Source organism: Balaenoptera acutorostrata, chromosome 13 (genome assembly GCF_949987535.1).
Source record: "Balaenoptera acutorostrata chromosome 13, mBalAcu1.1, whole genome shotgun sequence".
Lineage (NCBI taxonomy): Eukaryota > Metazoa > Chordata > Mammalia > Artiodactyla > Balaenopteridae > Balaenoptera > Balaenoptera acutorostrata.
The window spans coordinates 67649739-67668199 of NC_080076.1; the positions used below are offsets into that span (position 1 = coordinate 67649739).

The 18461-nt window shown below is 57.2% G+C and overlaps 1 protein-coding gene across 4 annotated transcripts in view; it reads right to left on the reverse strand.

Moving 5' to 3' along the window:
- Positions 1–3297: 3297 nt before the first annotated feature.
- Positions 3298–18461, reverse strand: part of SPECC1L (sperm antigen with calponin homology and coiled-coil domains 1 like) — a 120790-nt gene continuing 105626 nt past the window's right edge. For all 4 annotated transcript variants that reach the window (XM_057526558.1, XM_057526556.1, XM_057526557.1 and 1 more), the window contains 3 exons: positions 7313–7429; positions 6706–6765; positions 3298–5288 (listed from right to left, as the gene is read on the reverse strand). In XM_057526558.1, coding sequence (XP_057382541.1) covers positions 5199–5288; positions 6706–6765; positions 7313–7429 — 267 coding nt within the window. In that variant the 3' untranslated portion in view covers positions 3298–5198. The remainder of the gene's footprint in view (positions 5289–6705; positions 6766–7312; positions 7430–18461) is intronic.

Consider the following 18461-nt stretch of genomic DNA (forward strand, 5'->3'; position numbering starts at 1 on the left):
CCCAATGGCTGTCCTGCCGAGACCTCCCCAGGTGTGGCCTGGCCATGCACACACCTGCCCCCACAATGGCTACATCCAGCGCCCAGGGGCTGAAGGCTTCATTTCTGTAGCTGGCCCTCAGGGCCAGGGTGCCAAAGCCCTTAGAGTTCACTCGTGGGGCCCAGTGGGAAGTGCCTCCTCGGTGTGGGTGCCCCAGGCCTAGGGTGGTCAGCAGGATCTAGCTTGGCTCCAGCCCTGGAGCCAGCTCCCTAGGCCCTGGAACCCACCTGGCCTCGAAGCAGCATGGTCCCCAGCCTTGCTCTACAGCAGCCCCTGTTAGAGATGGGAGGGGGTGGGGGGTGTGCTCCAATGGTCTTGTGTCATTTGCCAGGTGCCTTTGTCCAGCTCCCCAGTGAAGCCATTGCCCAGAGAGCACATGACAGGAAACAGGCACATGGGAGGGCTGTTCACGAACTCTGCCTCCCCCATGGAGCGGATGTGCTCCTCCAGGCCCTCCTGGGGGACCCTCTGCTGCCCCGCCCCCCAAGCCAGCGAGCCCCTTGCCCTTGGCCTTGAGAGTCCTCCTCAGGTGCCAGGCTCGCGGAGCCCTGCAGGCCTGAGGCAGCACCTAGGGTGATGGGCTCAGGGATGCCCTGGCCGGCCCCATCTACTACCTGCGGGCCCTTGGTTTCCCTGCCCAGCCTCAAGACAAGCTGTGAAGGCTGTGGGCACCCACCCTTCCTTCCCTCCAGGCCCAGTCAGGCCAGGCAGGGGGCCAGCTGGGCTCTCCCGCTCCAGAATTCCGTTCTCAGACTCCCACCCCCAACCTACTCCCGCGGGCTCTTTGTTCCTATCCAGGATGCACCTGGGTGGCCTCTGGCCCGATTGTTTGCTCTGGGGCCAGCTGGGCCAGAGAAAGAAGGCCAGACCCAGGATGAAGCACCCAGTGGGTGCCGGGGCCAATGTCCTTGGGAACCATTAGGCCACCCTGAGGTACTCACCAACTTCTCCTCTAAAGGAGCGGGCATCACACGCTTCCTGGGGCTCTGGGATTGAGGAAATGGGGGGACCTCACGGGACTCCAGTTTATGCTCAGACTAAGGCCCCCAAAAAGCAGAATCATATGAGGAAGCTCCCCAGCCACCCGCAGCCAGGCAGCTGCAGGACCACCCCATCCTCCAGCCCAGTCCTGAGAAGATGCTTCAGCCCACGATGACTTCTGGTGTCACACGGCAACCCTGCTGGGAACCCTGTACCTCTGAGTTGATCTGGGTGCATCCCTGTGGATATGGAAACTGAGGCCCAGGTGGGAGTGGGGCCTTGTCCTGGACAATGGTGGCAGGGACAGCCCCTGGCATGCGAGACTTGTCACTCACCAACCTAAGAATGGCCCTAAGCCAGGGCCCCAGGCACCCACACAGCAGCAGCTGCCAGAACATGAAAGCCACCCCTTGCCACTCCCAGGACCCCTGCCTCAGACCTCACCAGGCACTTCCCTCCCTGCTTCACAGAGAGCCTGGGAGCACGGTCCAAGGGGGACCCTTCCTGGGGTGACCATATTGCAGAGGTGGGAAGAGCCCCAGCCCCTCACAGGTGTTGGTGGCAGACCTGGGGGAGACCTGGGTGTCCCTGCTTCCTGCCTGATGGGTGCTGGTAATGTTCCACCCCGTACTCCTCCCTTCTGGTTCTGCCACCTAAGATTCCAGACCTTGCGGTATCTCCCTCCTTGGAACCCTGGACCCCCGCCCCTCCCCCCTCCCCCCCATAATGCAGACATCACCATCCAAGGCCCCTGCCCTGGGCCTGGCACAGCTGGGGTGGCACAGACTGCAGGCCATGTCCAGTCACCCTCTGCCCCTCCCCACAAGCCCCCCAGCTCCTGGCCCTTCCTCCACACCCAGCCTGCTCTCCCAAGTACTCCCCGCCAAGGGGGCGGGTCGAGCCCAGGGAGCGTGGAGCCCTGTCCCCTGTGCACCCATGCTGCCTCCTGCACCAATGACCAGGGCAGCCCAGTGAAGTCCTGGCCGGCTGGGGCTGGCACCCGGGCCAGCACTATCCCAGCAACCTGGGGCCTGACGAGAAACCGCCCCTCACCCCGACACAGCACGGGGCCTGCAGGCACCAGAGCCCTGATGTCTGTCCCTGTCCCCCACTAAGGGACCACCTCAGACAGAACCTGGCCAACCCTGGGCCGCAGGAGTGCTGTGCCGTGGGAGGGAAGCCAGGCCTCCCCAAGCCCAAGAGGACGCTCCCCAGTCTGCCCAGCCACGCCGGAGAGGCTCTGGAGGTGAGGAGTCGGTCTGCTCCTGAGGCAGCTGGCACAGCAGGCAGAAGTGTTCTGGGGAGGGACCCCAGAGGGACCCCACCCTGCGGGGCAGCAGCTAAAACAGCAGCGCTTCCCCCACTGCCCAGGGTCCCGGGTGGGGTCCCCCACTCCTGCCGCCACATGCAGGGCCCACAGGCCCGTGTCTCAGAGCCTGTGGCCTTGGCTGGACGACCTCCCTGCAGCAGCCAAGGGAGGGAGCTCAGCGTCTTTGGCCCCGGCCACATAGCCCTGGCCACACAGCTGCTGAGTGGGGAGAAGCCGGAGCCGTGCCGCGTCCTGCGCTCCGGAAGCCAGGCCACCGCTCTTGGACACACACACCTCCACTCAGCTGGCGGCTCTGGGCCTCCCGGGGAGCGAATCAGTTACCAGATGAAACCCTGACCCTGGGGAGGGGGTCGCAGGCCTGGGAGGAGCGCCCAGGTCTGCCAGTGTGAACAGGAGAGGACGCCACGGCCTCTGCATGTGACCTGTGTCACGTGCAACGTGATGAGGTGCAGTGCTGTTCCCGGCTGTGCTCTGTGGAGTCACTGTCATTCCACACAAGATGCCCAGGAAGAAAGGCTTGATTGGTTGGGTGCCTGTGAGTGGTATAATTATTGATTTTTTTTCTCTATAATTTTATACATTCTCAAAATTATCTCCAAGAAGACACATTTCTAAAAAAACCCAGAAAACCTCAAGGCACCCTCCCCAACCCAGAGCAGCACATGTCTGGGCCACAGGTGGGGGGTGTGGGGGCAGCTCAGGCGGTGCTTCTGGGGCCTGGTGCCCATTACAGAACCTCCGCGGTCACAAGGCCGCCCAGGCCGCATGGCTCACCTGGGCCATCCCACCCCAGATGCAGGCAGATGGCCAGTCTCCTCTGCCCCACCCCACTCAGGCCCCCCGGCGACGTCTCCTGGCCTGTGGGCTCAGGCGCCCTCCCTGCCACAGCCAGTCCCCGGAGGTGGCGAGGGTCCTGTTTACAGCGACCCAGAAAAGCCCAAGCCTGATGTGTCACGACAATTTTAATACATTCAAGAACATTTAATAGAACAAAAACTTAACAGTATCATCAGTCAGCAGAAGCTTGTGGTCGAGAGAAAACCAACACTGGTCCTTTTGCAGTAAAGCTTGTGCTTGAAGGGAGGAGGCAGGATGTCTTCCTGGAGACTTCGCAGCAACTGCCACTGGACCCAAAGCACATCACAGCACCACTTCTAGGAACACAGGACCGTCCAGGGTCACCCCTTAAAGCCAACAGTACAAGGATCCTACCAGGAAAAGCAAAATGTCTTGCTTCTGGAACCTTCTCAGGTGTGGATCCATGTGGAAATCGTGGGCAGCCCGGCCACACGGCGTGTTGTCAGAGAGGCGGCTGGGCACCCAGGAAGCCCTCCCTGCAGCCCCCTCTGCCCCGTCACCAACCCCGGGGCCCGAGGCCGGGCAACACCAGCCCCTCAGCAGTGGCCATGCTCCTCCAGAGGACACCGGTGACCCCCCCACCCCCAGGCCCTGCAGCAGGAGCCGCCAGGGACAGCGGTGTGAACTGCAGACCCAGGAAAGTCTCCACTAGCCAGAACAGCCACCTCAACATAATAAATAGGCAAAAACGTGGCTGCAGATCAGGCACACAGGCCGCCATAAGGGCAGATGAGAGAAAAACCAAGTGGAGAGACACTGAAAAGCAACAACTCTCCCCTGACAGTCACTCAGCTGACAGCACAGGTGCCCAACAGGGCAGCAGATGCAAGGACAGAGCCTGTCAGGGAGGAGGGGTCTCCTGTGTGCTCTGGGCTGGGCGCTGCTCTGCAGCTGAAAACAGGCGTTTCACCAGGAGCCTCCCCGGGGGTGGCAGCCGGTGACCTGGGCCAGCGGGCTGCACGTACAGCCTGTCTCACAGCCGCCCTCTGCCCTGGGCTGTCGACTCGCCCGACCCCTGGTCTTGAGCCTCCTGCTCACGCATGGAGCCGCAGCCCCCAGGCTGGCTGGGCGGCCTCCCCGAGCCCCCGCCTCGCATTCTGTGGGGCAATGGCCGCTTTTCCTCCTGCTTATTTGTGTTCTGGAAGTGCAGGTCTCGAAACTGTGTGAACCAACGGCGGCTCCGTTCCCAAGAAGGGCTGAGGGTTGTCATCTGGATGGCGGCGGCGGCCTCGCCTGCAGAGCTAAGGCACTTTCTTCCACCCCAGCCAGGAGGGTCACTTCCGAGCGACTCAGGGACTGAAATCACACCATCCGGGCCCCTTGGCTTGTTCAGCTTTTCCTCCTGTTTCTTGCGACGTCGGTTCTGGCTTTCATCACCTTATGTCCAGATTTTGTTTTATCACTACACTTACCAAAACAATTTAACTTTGGTACTAAGAGAACAAGAGCCATTTCCCCCCAGTATTGCTCATAAGAAAAAAAAGAGAACTCCTTAGGAAAGATTCCTTTGTCTGGAACCCTGAGGTTGGTGCTGGGTTTCTGAGCCCCTGGAGCTGGAGATTGGCAGAGCCTGAGGACGGGGGGCACGGTCCGTATCGCCGGCGAGGATGCCCTGTCACACAGGAGGGGAGCAGGGGCCTATCAGGTACCCATTCCCCCCACCCCGCCCCGGTTCTCAGGGGCGAGCAGTTGAGGTGCTGCAGGAAGCTTTCACAACCCAGGGAGCTGCCCGCGCACGAATCCCCTTCCCTAGGTTGGACTGTGAGTGAGCCTTTCCTCCCGCCCCAGTGCTAATGGTTCCCCAATCTCTTCAGCAGGTCAGCGTGTGCGTGGGGCCCTGGCCGCAGAGGCCAGGTGGAAGAGCCTGGCCCAAGCGCGGGCCACACAGGCCGAGTCCCCCGCCTGCCGGGGGCGGGGCTCACACGCTGCGGGGCGGCCAGGGGCAGAGTGAAGGGCGCTGGGTCCGGGGTGACCGTGGGGCCTCGGGTGCTCAGGTCTCAAAGTACTTGTAGATGGCCGTCACGTAGAGCATCACGTTCTGCCAGTCCGGCCGCTCGGTCCCAACCATCTCGTTGATGTCCTGACAGAGAAGAGGCTGGTTAGAGCCCTGGTTGCCTCCCAGCCACAGCACCAAGGGCTCTGGAGGTGGGGGCCTCCCTCATGGGACTTTTGTCCGAGTCTCACTGCACAGGTCAGCGACCAAGTACCCAGGAAGCTCCTCGCCCTGGGCATAGGCAATGTCCGCCCTGCCCAGGGCTGCCCCTCAAGGCTGGAAGGGGCTGGTCTCCTCTGGGGGAGGGGGAGTTGGGCCCTCCTCCCCACCCCTGCCTCTCCTCGCTAACCCCTCTGGTGTCACCTCTGAGTGTCCTTCCCACCAGGCACAGCCTGCCCCACGGTGGGCGACCCCCTGAAGCCCCGGAAGCCACAGTTCTCTGTGTCCTATGTGGCCCCCGTGGTCAGGAAGACATCAGCTGATGCTGCCAGGAAGTGGGCAGGGGACCCTGGGCTCTGAGACATGCCCGGGAGGCCCCCAAGAAAGACCCGCTGTCCTTGCAGGGCACTGCTCCCAGGGGTCCCATGGGTGCGCGACACAAATGAGCACCAGAGCCAATGGGATGGGGAGAAAGAACACATGTATGTTCAGTGTAAGAATCTCAACAGAAAGTTTTTAGGGTGGGGAAACTGCCTGCTTATATATCAGAATTTTACACATGGTGTAAAATATCCAGATAATGAGAAATATTTCAACGACTGTTAACTTCTCTCTCTTTATATAAGATTGAATAGAAGCCACTCAGAAACACGTATTTCTGTGAATTCAGAAGACATATTTATGGAACTCTACAAAAACACTCTTGCAGGGTAAAGATGAGTGCAAATATGTCTTCAAAGCTATTGGCTGTCACAAGGCAGGGTGATGGGTATCCTCGGGGTGGGAGGTGGCACTGGGCGTTCCTGACCTGGCCCTGTGGGGTCCTTCACTCTGTGGACCCCCGAGCTGTGCAACACCCCCGTCACGTTAATTTCATCAGCGTCTCTGGGTGTGGAAGTCTCTGGCTTTGCATTTGGACGAGGTATTTTCTCTCTGGAAGTCAGACTTGGTGACGAGGCAGGAGCCCCCATGGAAACACGTCTGTCCTGAGCTACTGCAGCCCAGAGCACAGCCCTGACCCCAGGGCTCCTCTGCCTCCCTTCCCGCCCTTGAGAAGCACTCTGGGGCCTTGCCCTGCCCTCCTCTGCCTCTACTTTGACACCCGAGGCAGATCGGCTGGAATGTGCTTTTGACAGCGAAACGTGACCACCCCCCACTCAGGGCGCTTCCTTGGGACACTTGATGGGAGGCATAAAGAGCGCCAGCAAAGCAAGGGACCATCTGCACCCCACCCGCAGGACGTCCTTGCGGCTGGTGCAGGGCCCGCAGGGGCCCCGGTCCCCACCCAGCAGCCTCCTGGTCACCAGGCCTCCCAGGGGTCTCTCCTCAGGGGACGGGGGCTCACCAGTGTGGACTTGATGCCGACACTCTCGGCAGCCTGGAAGGCCAGGGTGAAGTTCCTTCGCTGGAAAAGAAACCGTGTGACGGGTGCATGAGCGGGGCCGGGGAGGGCGGCCCGACCAGCCCGGTCCACACCCGTGCCCGCCGCCCCGCCCCTCTGGTGACCAGCTGCGGAGTGACCCCCACACACTTGTTCTTTCCTCTCCGCACAGGAGGGTCACTTTTCACACATCAGCTCTGAGCCGCCCAGCACCCCCAGAGCTAATAAGCAACACCTGTGAAACTGTTTCCTCCCCGTGGGGGTCTTCAAAGGTCATCTGAAGGACAGGAGGGGCCGATGGGGGTGCACACCAGAGGGCTTGGGCCTGGGTCCTCTCCCAGTGCCTGTCTGGGCAGGGCTGCACCATGAGCCGGTCATGGCTGGACACAGGGAAGGTGGCCTGGTGTGGGTGGCGCTGCCCAGACCACTCTCCTCAAGAAGCCCTGACCCTCAATGTCGTTACCCAGAGAGGCCACTGGGGTGTGCGAGGAGCCAGCAGCTTGCCCCCCCACCCCCCACCGCCATGGAGGGCTCTCTCCCCTCCTCGCCCGCCTGCCCTCCATGGCCTCACCTTATCTTGGCTGTTGAGCTCCTGGTAGGGAATGTGGGCGGGCAAGTACGTGTGCAAGAGAGCACAGAAGGCCAGCCCGTCGTTCCAGCTGCTGCTAAAGTTGGTGATGTCGATATTCTGCAGGAAAAGAAAGAAAACACGTGAGCAACACACACCGCGGGCTTCTCAGGAGATGGCCGAGGGGGGCGGAGGCCCCCAGGCCCAGCAGGCTGAGCCTCTGCAGGAAGCACGGCAGGCTGGGGGGCTGGGGGCCGGGCTCAGGCCCAGCTGGTGTCAGTGACCAGCCCCCACCCTGCACACCAGATCGCTGCAACCACAGCAGCAGAAATTTGAGCCACCCAAACCCTGGCCTGGGAGGACACAGCCCTGGGGGCTGGGGGCTCCGCCTCTGGGGCAGCGGGGAGCAGCAGTGCTGTGTTAGGAAGAGCTGTGGTCCAGCCTCCTCCCCAACATTTGCAGGGCATCACAAGCCCTGCACTCTGAGGACCAGCTGCCAGCCTGCACTCCACGCCAATGACGTGGGGGCTGGGTGGGGCTCCCACAGTGCATCTCCGAGAACCACCTCGACTCTTTGAAGGGGCACCTACTCCATATTCAAATTAAACTGTTCACAACTACAGAAGAAACACGTCATTCAGAGTATTTTATTATATGATAAAGCAATTCAGCTAGAAAGTAGCCTTTACCTTTATTTGCAAGAATCCTTTTGAAGCTGAAACTCCACAATGAAATTTGGAAATTCACACGCTTTATGAAAATGCCACAAACTGAAAAAGAGAGCACCCCAACCCCCAGCACCTCCTGCTTCATGTCTTACTGCTGTTTCATGCAGCCTTCAAACGCACGAGTCCGCTTCCTGGGTGACTGTGCTCCAGGTGGTAGTCCTCACTCCCCGGGAGCAGCGGCCAAAGAACAACAACGCTATTCACCTCCGTAGGGAGTTCTACAAAGCCTGCCCGCCCGACCCCCTTACAAACCATTAGGTCCTGACACCAAGTAGGGCCCAGGGACAAAGGGCGGGTGGGGAGGGTGGGGCTCTCCTGACAAAAGCAGCAGGTAGTGTGGACACAAACTCTGTCACCAAAAGGAAGCATCTAGCCCTGACTGCAGGCACCCAGGACGCTGCCCTCTGGGGACTGCTCAACCATGACCCTCTGAAGGGCAGCAGCTCTGGGGGCAGTGATCCCAGAGGTCACTCCCTCAATGGCCGCCAATCTGGCCTGGAGGCCTTGTCCATAAACTGTGGTGAAGAAAGTGATCAGGTTAAGGTGCAAAGGGGCGCAAATCTGCTGACAGCCCCAGGGAAAGGTGGCGGTAAGGTGCGGTGGCGGTGGGCCATCTGACGCGGCCACCTAAGGGCAGTGCCAGCCACTCAGTGACATCACTGCCCCCCTAAGATGAGGCCTGGGCAGCCCCTGCCTCACTGGTCCCCACACTTGTGACCATGAAGACACCGCCCCGACAGGCTGGCTACCCTCACAGGCCTCTGCTCTGGCAACAACCACAGTTACGGCCATGGCTAACCTGCCCCTTTGATGTCATCGGGATCTCAGGAAGCAGCCAGCGGGGGCGCTTCAGCCCCACCTGAGAGGAAGCTAGGACCAGGGAAGGAAGTCACCTGTCCAAGGTGTGGGGCTGGTGGCTGGGAAGACAGGGCCGGGAACCCTGGTCCCCAGCATCCTCCAGGCCGTGTGTCACTTTAATTCTCATAAACCCCAGAAGCGTTTTTCCATGAGGAGGCTCAGGTCACAGATGATTCCTGTGGGATTATTCCTCCCAGTCATCAGGGCCAAACGCCCTGACAAAAGAGCCAGGACAGCGTGGGCAGCGGGGAAGGAGCTTCTTCACGACGTGTCACAGCTCCGCACGGGGCTGCGTGTAGCTGAGGCTCTGACCCCTGCCCGCGGGTCACATGCACGCCTGGAGGAAAACAAATCTCTACTTCCTGCCACTAGGCCTGATCTGGTGGAGCCGCCTACGTGCCTGGCCTCACCGGCCTAAGGCAAAGGCCCCGGCACCAGAGAAAGCGGCTGTGCCCCAGCTCCCAGCTGTGGGAACCCGGCCATCCAGCTTCCTCCAAACAGACCAGACCCCCAGCCTGGACCCCGCAGTCAGAGCAGCACCTCGTGAATGAGGCACCCCGGAGAGACAGCGGGCCTGGGGCCCCAGGGCAACGATGACCAACTTCCAAATCAAAGCAACCAAAACCCAGACCGCTGCCCTGCCCCCTGCGAGATGGAGGGGGCCTGGCCAGTGCGGCCCCGACCCATCCAAAGATGCTGGGGAAGCAGCCAGGCCCTGACACAGGGGTGGGCGGGGATGCGGGGAGGCCTGCACCCTCTGCTCCCATCTCACCATCTACTTCAGTGTTTTTCATGTTCGGGGCTGAAAAATCAAACTATTGACACTATGAAATAACACAGATGGAACACAGAAAGGCACGGAGACAGCAAGGCTCTCTCCAAAGCTGAAAAGCACGGGGGAGGTGGGATGTTCCCAGCCTCCTGTCTGTGCTCTGGGCCCCACGGCTGTCACAGCGTATTAATAAAGGGACAGGATCCACAGAAAGAAATAAATGCGCGGAAAGGTACAAAAACTGTATGAAATTGCCAGAGAAATGGCCGTTCCCACGGGAGCCACCCCCTCCCACTACCGACTGTGCCCAAACAGGGACCACAGGGAGCTCTAGGCCCCGGGGGTGAGCAGCAGTGGGCAGGGGACCCGGGCCCCACCCCATCCGGTTTCCTGAAGAAGAGCGCAGATAACAAGCTCCTGCAAAATCATTCAACACCCAAGGCAAGAGGGACGGCGGCGCTACGACTGCTCATCGCAAAGCAACTCAAACGCCACGGGGACGTGCATGGACCGTCTCTGCAGGCCTGTGAGGACACCAGAGCCGCAGCCCTCCAGGGTGGTGCAGGAGACCTTGGCCTTGGAGGGAGCCAGAGTGCTGACCCCCAGCGAGACACCCTCAGGCCTGCAGGCAGGGGCCCGGGTATGAGTCGTCTGGGGCTGAGCTGGGAGCAGGGGACATCAGGGTGGCGGGTCGGGAGGGGAAGTGAGGGCTACAGAGGCTACGGAGAAAAGCAAACTGGACTTGGGGAATGACTGGCTGTGAGGAAGGAGAGAGCCTGCAGTCTGTGCCGGCAGAACTGGACAGCAGGGCCCTCCAGTGACGCACGGCTCACTGGGGGGAGGTACTCCCGACAATTACGTCTGTGGCACCCAGGGAGGTGCCTGGTGCTGACGTGAGGGTCTGCAGCTGGGGACGCAGTGTAGAGGGGTCGCCGGGGGTGGCCGGAGCGGACAGTGCGCAGGAGGGAGGCCTCAGACCAAGCCGCTCAGTATAAGGGTCAGGCAGAGGAGAACTGCCTTCAACGGGACACAGGGGAAGGCCCAACAGGCGGGACAAACCAGAAGCCAAAGGAAGAAGCGTCAGAACTGGGAGGGGTCAACAGCATCAGTGCTGCCAGAAAGCCCGCTGAACAAGGCAGCGCTCGGGGCGCCGCGGGTCACAGTGAGCAGGTCGCCAGAGGAGGAGCGCCACACACCACAGCACAGGGCACATCATCTGCACAGCCTCGCAACTCTCACAGATAGACCCCTTCACGTATCTCCTTCACAAAGTTGTCTAGAAATGGAATTTCTGTTTTCAGAAAGTGGTACTTCCAGTGAAGAGGAAGGTCCTTGACTATGAGACCCGTCTTCCAGTGCGTTTCTCTCTGAAGCAGCTGCAGGGTCAAGGACCTTCCACCCTATGGGCCCTGACACCACAGCTCTGCAGGTGGCCGGCTGACCCCTTTACAAAAAATACTCGTAGAGCCAAAACTGGTGCTTTTTGAGGGGAACACGCACACTAACGGGAGGACTTTCTTCTCACTATTCACAGGCAATGCCAAGCTCTCTAAGAATGAAACAGTTTTCTTTTAAAATAGAGACACATAGTAATTATAATACAAGTTGCTAATTAATGAATTCAGATTTCACATTTAGCTTTCAGGTGTCTTCAGGGCTTTGCTACTGCACAAGATAAGTCTAAGTTTGGACAAAAACAAGAGGGTTACGGGATGGGCCAGAGCAAAAATTCAAAAAAGCCTTGAGAGACTTCCCTGGTGGCGCAGTGGTTAAGAATCCACCTCCCCATGCAGGGGACACGGGTTTGAGCCCTGGTCCGGGAAGATCCCACATGCCGCGGAGCAACTAAGCCCGTGCGCCACAACTACTGAGCCTGCGTTCTAGAGCCCGCGAGCCACAACTACTGAAGCCCACGCACCTAGAGCCTGTGCTCCACAATAAAGAGAAGCCACCACAATGAGAAGCCCGCGCACTGCAACAGTAGCCCCCTCTCGCCGCAACTAGAGAAAGCCCGCGCACAGCTGCAAAGACCCAACACAGCCAAAAAATAAATAAATAAATAAATAAATTTATTTTAAAAAAAAGCTTTTGAGCACAGACTCAAATGAGGTGCTTCACCCCATTTTCCTTCCATCCAGGAAGGGCCGACGGTGATCTGTAGGCAGATGGCTGTGGCCTGTGCACAGGGCCCTCAGCTGCCCTCTTCATCTCACCAGAGCTCAGACTCCCCTGGCCCCCGCTGCCCTCGGCGGGCAGCTCCCCGAGCTGGGACATGTGCCCTCCCCGCTCCTGCGCCCTTAGATGCAGCCTGTCCCTGCCTGTGGCGGCAGGTGAGTCCCGCCTCTGTGCATCAAGGGTTGAGGGCTGGAGTCTGAGAGCCAAGAAGTTACACAAATCTCCACAAAAAAAGATTAAGCATAGGTCATAAAACCTAAAACCTAAAACTTAAAATGTTTTAATGTGTCTGAAGTTTAATTAAGGGCCATAAAATGCACCCCCAAATACCACATAGTTGTTAAGGTTCTGATCTATTTAAGGAAATGCCATTTTTTGGGGCATAAGGCAAAGGGCCAAAACCCATGATTCATCTCTGCAACACTAACGGCACCACTTCCTCTGCCGTCTCAGCCGCCGTGGTGGGATCCCCCCGTGACCGTGACCATGACCGAGTACACCGCCCGCCTTCGGGAGGCAGGACAGAGCCACAGACAAACCCCTGTCCACGGGGCCTCGAGGCCTCAGCCCTGGGCCGAGGGGCAGGGTTTGGAGGGTGTTAGGGAATCTGGTTGAGGAGGGGGGGGATGCAGTGCCTAGAAGAGAGGGAAAAGCCACCAGGAGGCTGGTTTTAGCGCTCCGGGAGCGACTGTTAGCAGGAGGCCCCAGAGGCCCCGGGAGGAACACGCAGCACCCTGCTGGTGCTGGGGTGCCCGCACTGGCTGCACATCTGAGGTGCTGCCTGGGGCCTCCACGCTGTCTCCTGTTTGAAGTTGAGCCAGGCTCTGCTCCAGGTCAGGGGAGGGGAGAGGAGAGGAGGGGGGAGGTGGCAGGGGTCTGGGGAGAGTCTGAGGCCCGCTTGTCGCGATGTCCATGTCGGGACGTGTGTAAAGTGGGAGGAAGGAAGGAAGGACGCCAGGGCAGGCAGCCCAGGGGGCCAGCGACCCCGGAGACAGGCCTGCATCTTGTGCCCTGTGGGGGGAGGGTTCCAATAAGGGCCTCAGAATCACGGGCAAAACCTTTTCAAGGTGACACCTCTCAGCCATCCGCCAGAGAGGCTGATCCGGCCAGTCTGGGCACCATTCTCTGTAAAGTTCCCCAGATGCCCTGAGTGTGCAGCCAGGAGGCAGAACCACCGACCCGAAGACCAAAGGCAGCTGGAAACGTGATGGACGGGACATCCCAGCACGAGGCCTGGCCGGGCCTGGCTGGACCTCACTCAAGACCCTGTGCACTGGGGAACCAGGCCAGGATCAAGCACTGGACGGAACCTTCCTGACCAGACTGGACGTAAGGCAAGCAAACAGCCGATGGAGGAGCCTGTCTGAAAAGAGGAATTCCTGGGACAGACGGAGCGAGACCAGCACTGTTGGGCAACCGCGATCAGCAGCGGTAGCGAGCCGGCCCCCTTCCCCTCTACCTGGACGGACGGACACAACTCCACATGAGGGGCTTCTGCCGGAAATCTGAGCTGGAATCAGATCCAGCCTCGAATCTACTACCAGTTTATACCAGGGACAGCACTGCAGGGCTGTCAACACCAAACCTAAAATGCAGACGCTCCACAGGACACAGTCCAGTTCCTTCCAAAGACAAACCGAAAGGAAACAAAAAGAGGGATGGGAGTTTTAAGATTAAAACAGACTTAAAAGAGGCATATTATCCAAACGCAACGTGTGAACCTTATTTGGATCTTAAGTCAAGCAAATCAACAGTAAAACTGACCATGATTCAATTGGGAAGTCTGACCTCTGTCCAAATACGTGGTGACATTAAATGGCTGGGACCACCAGGCAGGGGTGGGAGAGCAAGGACTGTGCGCTGACCACCTGGGCCTGGGCGGTGTACTGAGTGTCCTTTTACTATTCTCACAGCTTTAGTGTGTATTTGAAAATTTCCATGAAAACCAAACAAACCTACAACTCAATGACAGACAAACAACCCAATGGCCCCAATATGAAAATGGGCAGAGGATCTGAACAGACATTTCTCCAAAGTCGACGGACAATGGCCAGCAGCACAAGAGAAGATGCTCAACGCTGTTGGTCACCAGGGAATTGCAAATCAGAACTAGGCTGAGCTACCACCTCACGCCGCCAGGATGAACAGTACTCGGAAAACTGGAAACAACAGATGCTGGTGAGGATGTGGAGAAACCAGAGGCCCTGTACTTGCTGCTGGGAACGTGAGACAGCGCAGCTGCTGCGGAGCAGTGTGACGATTCCTGGTCACTTACACGTAGAATCACTGTGCGCCCCAGTGAGGCCACTCCTTGGGGACAAACCGAGAAGACCCGAAGATGGCATGGACACAAATCCCCCCACACGAGTGCCCACAGCAGCACAGGAGTCCGAAGGTGAAAGCAACACAAACGTCTACCAACCGGAAAATGGATAAACAAAACGGGCAGCATCCCCACGATGGGGTGTTTTCGAGCCACAGAAAGGAACGATACATGCTACAAAGTGGATGAATCTGGAAACATTACGCTGAGTGAAAGTGAGACACAAAGGCCACAAATTATATGACTCCATTTATATGAAACAGCCAAAATAGTGAAATACAGAGACAGAAAGCAGATGTGTGGTTGTCAGGGGCTGGGGCCCAGTTCTGGATGAGAAGTTCTGGAACTAGAAGGTGCTGATGGACACGCAACAATGCGAATGTACTTAATGCCACTCAACTGTAGACGTAAAAATGGCTAAGATGGTACGTTTTATATTATGTGTATTTTACTACAATTTTAAAAATTGTCTGATGTTCGGAAGTAGCTTATGCTCAGTAAGTCTGTACACCAGGTAGGCCTCACGAGCAACTAACTTACCCACAAGTGTTTACTGAAGAAGTTACAGCTCACATGCAATGACTCACGAGTGCATTTTATGGGAATTTACTATGGTCCTGCTCTAAAATTTTTTAATTTCTTAAAAACAAACAGTTAAAGGTAGGGTATCAGTCTGCTTCCTTTACCACCAGGACACACCAAGCACTCTGCTAACTCAAAAGGGACCTGACCCACCGCCCATCCCGGGGATGGCTGTCCAGTGTCCTGGGAGGGAAGGGGCCGCACTGACCTGCAGTGACACTGCCTGACGTGCTCAGGGTGCGAGCACACATCCAAGAAGCAGCTCCAACTATGCTGAAGCTCCACAGAGTCCAAGGTAGAACCATGCACCACAGGCTTAATGTGCTGTAATAGCTCTTTTTAGTCAAACGAACCTATTTTGAGGGGACACTTCATGTCACCCTAAGGGACTGGATTGATGTCCCCACATTTCCCATAAACCCCTCCCAAAGGAAACTTTTTGTGTTGGAGCACACAGGACCCATGAGGTTTGCTGTCTGAAAATTCAGGAAACGGCCACCAGGCAGGGACGGTCGGCAAGAGCCCCTGGTGAGGTCAGTTAAGTCACAAGCACTGGGCAAATCTGAGCAGTTTTATTAGCAGCTTAGGAACTAACTCTGCCTTTTCTAGACTGCGTCTAGCTCTGGCAGGGTTATTACTCACTAAAATGCAATTTCAACCGAAGGAGACACAGTACTCCCAGCTGCACCTTCCCTGTGTGTGCTCCGGGGGAGCTTGGGCATAGAGGGAGAAGGGTGGCTGGTCCCAGCCCCAGCGGCCCAGGGAAGTGTTTGAGGAGGAGAAGGAGCACTCCCGAACTGCCCAGGACGGCCTCTTTCAGGGTGCTCTTGGGACAGAGGTCACCAGTCTTGTACTCAGGCTCTGAAACATGGATGCAGTGCACTCTGGGTGCTGCGGCCTCGAGGGCCGCCCAACATGAGCAGCTCCGACTCGTGGGAGCCCCTGTTCAAAGGCCTTCTCCGAGGAAGGGCCCTCAGTCTAGCTGGAGCTCCTGGGGCAGCTCTCAAGGCTCACTCTCCCCCGGCTTATGTCTCAGTTGATGCCTTCTACCGAGCTGAAGGCTCCCTCTCTGCAGAGTAGGAGGCATCATGGGTTTAGGGTCCCAGGGACCTGGGGCCACTCCTTACAAGGTACAGGGCTGTGGGCACACAGTTTAACTTGGAGGAGTCTCAACTTTCTCATACACAAAATGGGGAAAAGACCCAATTACGAGGATTTAATAAAGTGCCGGCTAGAGCTCGCAGGTCTCGCTCGGCCCCTCATCCGGCCTCCCGAGGCAGTGCTGACCGCCTTCCATGACACAGACGGGCACAGTCCAGGGAGGCCCCGCTGGGTCCGAGTCCCTCTCCTCTAGTCAACACCCAGCCCCTGGGGACCCCTATTTGGGCCGGACATGAAAACTGACAGCTCCATGAGCGGCCTGTCTCTGTCGTGGGACCACAGCGCCTACGGCCCGAACAGCACCAAGCAACCGGTTCTCTGCTCGGGCTGCAGCTCCACGAGCGGCTGTTCTCCACTAAGCGCCGAGCAGAACCCTGGGCCGCTTGCAAGGCCCTCCGCAGAGGCTGCTCCAGAGCTGGCTTAAGAGCACTCTGAAGGGAAGGAGAGAAAATCCAGGAAAAAAGGCCTGAGGATCTGAAAGCTTCAGTGTAGCAATGAGCTTTAAAAAAAAAAAAAAGTTTCAGTTTCTAAACATGAGGGCTGCTGAAAATAAGACAACACTTTATAAAGCATAAAGGACAGACACAGAGTGCACCTAGACTCGTTCAAACACCTTACACTTGAAAAATATAATTTATGCAGAAAAGGAAACTACCACACAGAGACTGCAGCACAGTATTAATCCGTCAGAGCAAAGGCGTGGACACAGCACTGCTGGGACCCCGGCAGGGAGGGTGCCTGTGGGGACACACCGCCACCCTCCCAGCCCTCAGAACACCTTCGGAGGCACTAAGACAGAAGGAGAGCCTAGCCTGGGAGGACCACGGACAAGTCTTCCCGTTTCTGAAATTGCAGGGAATGCGTCCGTCTGACCCAGGACACCAGGACGCCCAGGGGCCAGGCAGCCCGCACGTGAAGGGGCCGTGAGGGGAGGAAATGATCCCGGGACAGAGCCGCTCAACACAGCACGCTCACCTCAAGGTGAACTCACTTCACTGCCTCCAGCAGGAACTGCTGCTTTCAAATCTGTCAGTGGATTTGTTTCTACACCTACCAGGTACCGTTCTGGCAGAGGGAAAATGGCAAAACATCTGAAATAGGGAACACAGACAGCTGTGGCACCGCCCTCTTGTACTTCTCTCCAAAGTCCCAGCTCGATGGTGTACTTACCTGCCCTTGAGGGCAACAAGCAGAGGGAAGTGGGAAAACGCTTCTCCCTGGACCCCTGGTGGAGGAGTGTGACTCCCCCTTGTCCGTCCCGCTGGGGCCCTGTGCGTGGCGCTGGGCTCCTGAACCCCTGGCTCCTTACTTTTCTGGTTTTCTTTTACATACAAGTTGGTTTCTTGGTATAAAACATGTTAGGATGCAGCCAGAGAGAGAGAGTTGAGGGCCACGAGGAGGGATACGGTGTCGGTAGAAGTCTGAAGGCCACTCACGCCTGGAGCCTTCGTGGCACAGTAGTGCACGCTTGTGATCACAAATCTGAGTCATACAAAAGGCGGTCTTATGCCTAGGAAAAGGCATAATTTTAAAAGGCCTGGAAATATTATGTTTCAAAAATAATGTTGGAAGTTCCTTGAGGGCAAAGGTCATGCTCTAGATGGCATTACATCCCTCCTTGTATTCAATGACCTTGTGATGGACACTTCACCAAAAAGGTACATGAATGTATCACAAATAAGCACATGGAAAGACACCCAACACCATTAGTTCACAGGCACCTGCAAAACCAAAACCAAAACCAAAACCATACACCTACGAGAGGACAGAGGCCGACTGGCCAGGACAGGAAGGAATGAGGGCCCTTGTGCACGTGGGGGAGCAGAGGGGGTGTAGCCACTTGGGAAGACAGTCTGGCAGCTTCTTAAAGAGTTAAACCTATACTGACCGCATGACCCAGCCAACCACTTTCAGATGCCTCTACAAACGCCTGCACCAAATGTTCACGGGAGCTTTCCTCACAACAAGCAACAACTGGAACCAGACAAATGTCCACCAACAGCCAAATGGATAACAAATTATGACATATTCATAAAACGGACTACTCTTCAGGAATAAAAGGAAATGAATTATTGATATATACAACAATATAAATGAATCTCAAAATAATTATGCTCAGTGAGAGAAGCCAGACCCCTCCCCAAATTGCACACACTATGATTCCATTTATACAAAATTATAAAAAATGCAAACCCTGCAGGGACAGCAGGACGAGCGGCATGCAAAGGCGCCTGAGGAAGCTTCCGAGGAGGTGGAGATGCTCATCTCACATGGGGACGGTTTCACAGGTGTGTTTCATCAAGTTGTTAAATGTAAATATGTGCAGCAGTAGTGTCCATTTTGTACTGTACAGAAACTCCAAACCACTGTGTTATGCATCACAGTGCTGTGGGTCTACTATACTTCAAAAACGAACAAACAAACAAACACACAGAAAAACAGATCAGATTTGTGGTCACCAGAGGTAAGGGTGGGGGAGGGGGAATTGGAGGGTACAAACTTCCAGTTTCAAGATAAATAAATACTAAGGACGGAACATAAACATGATAAATA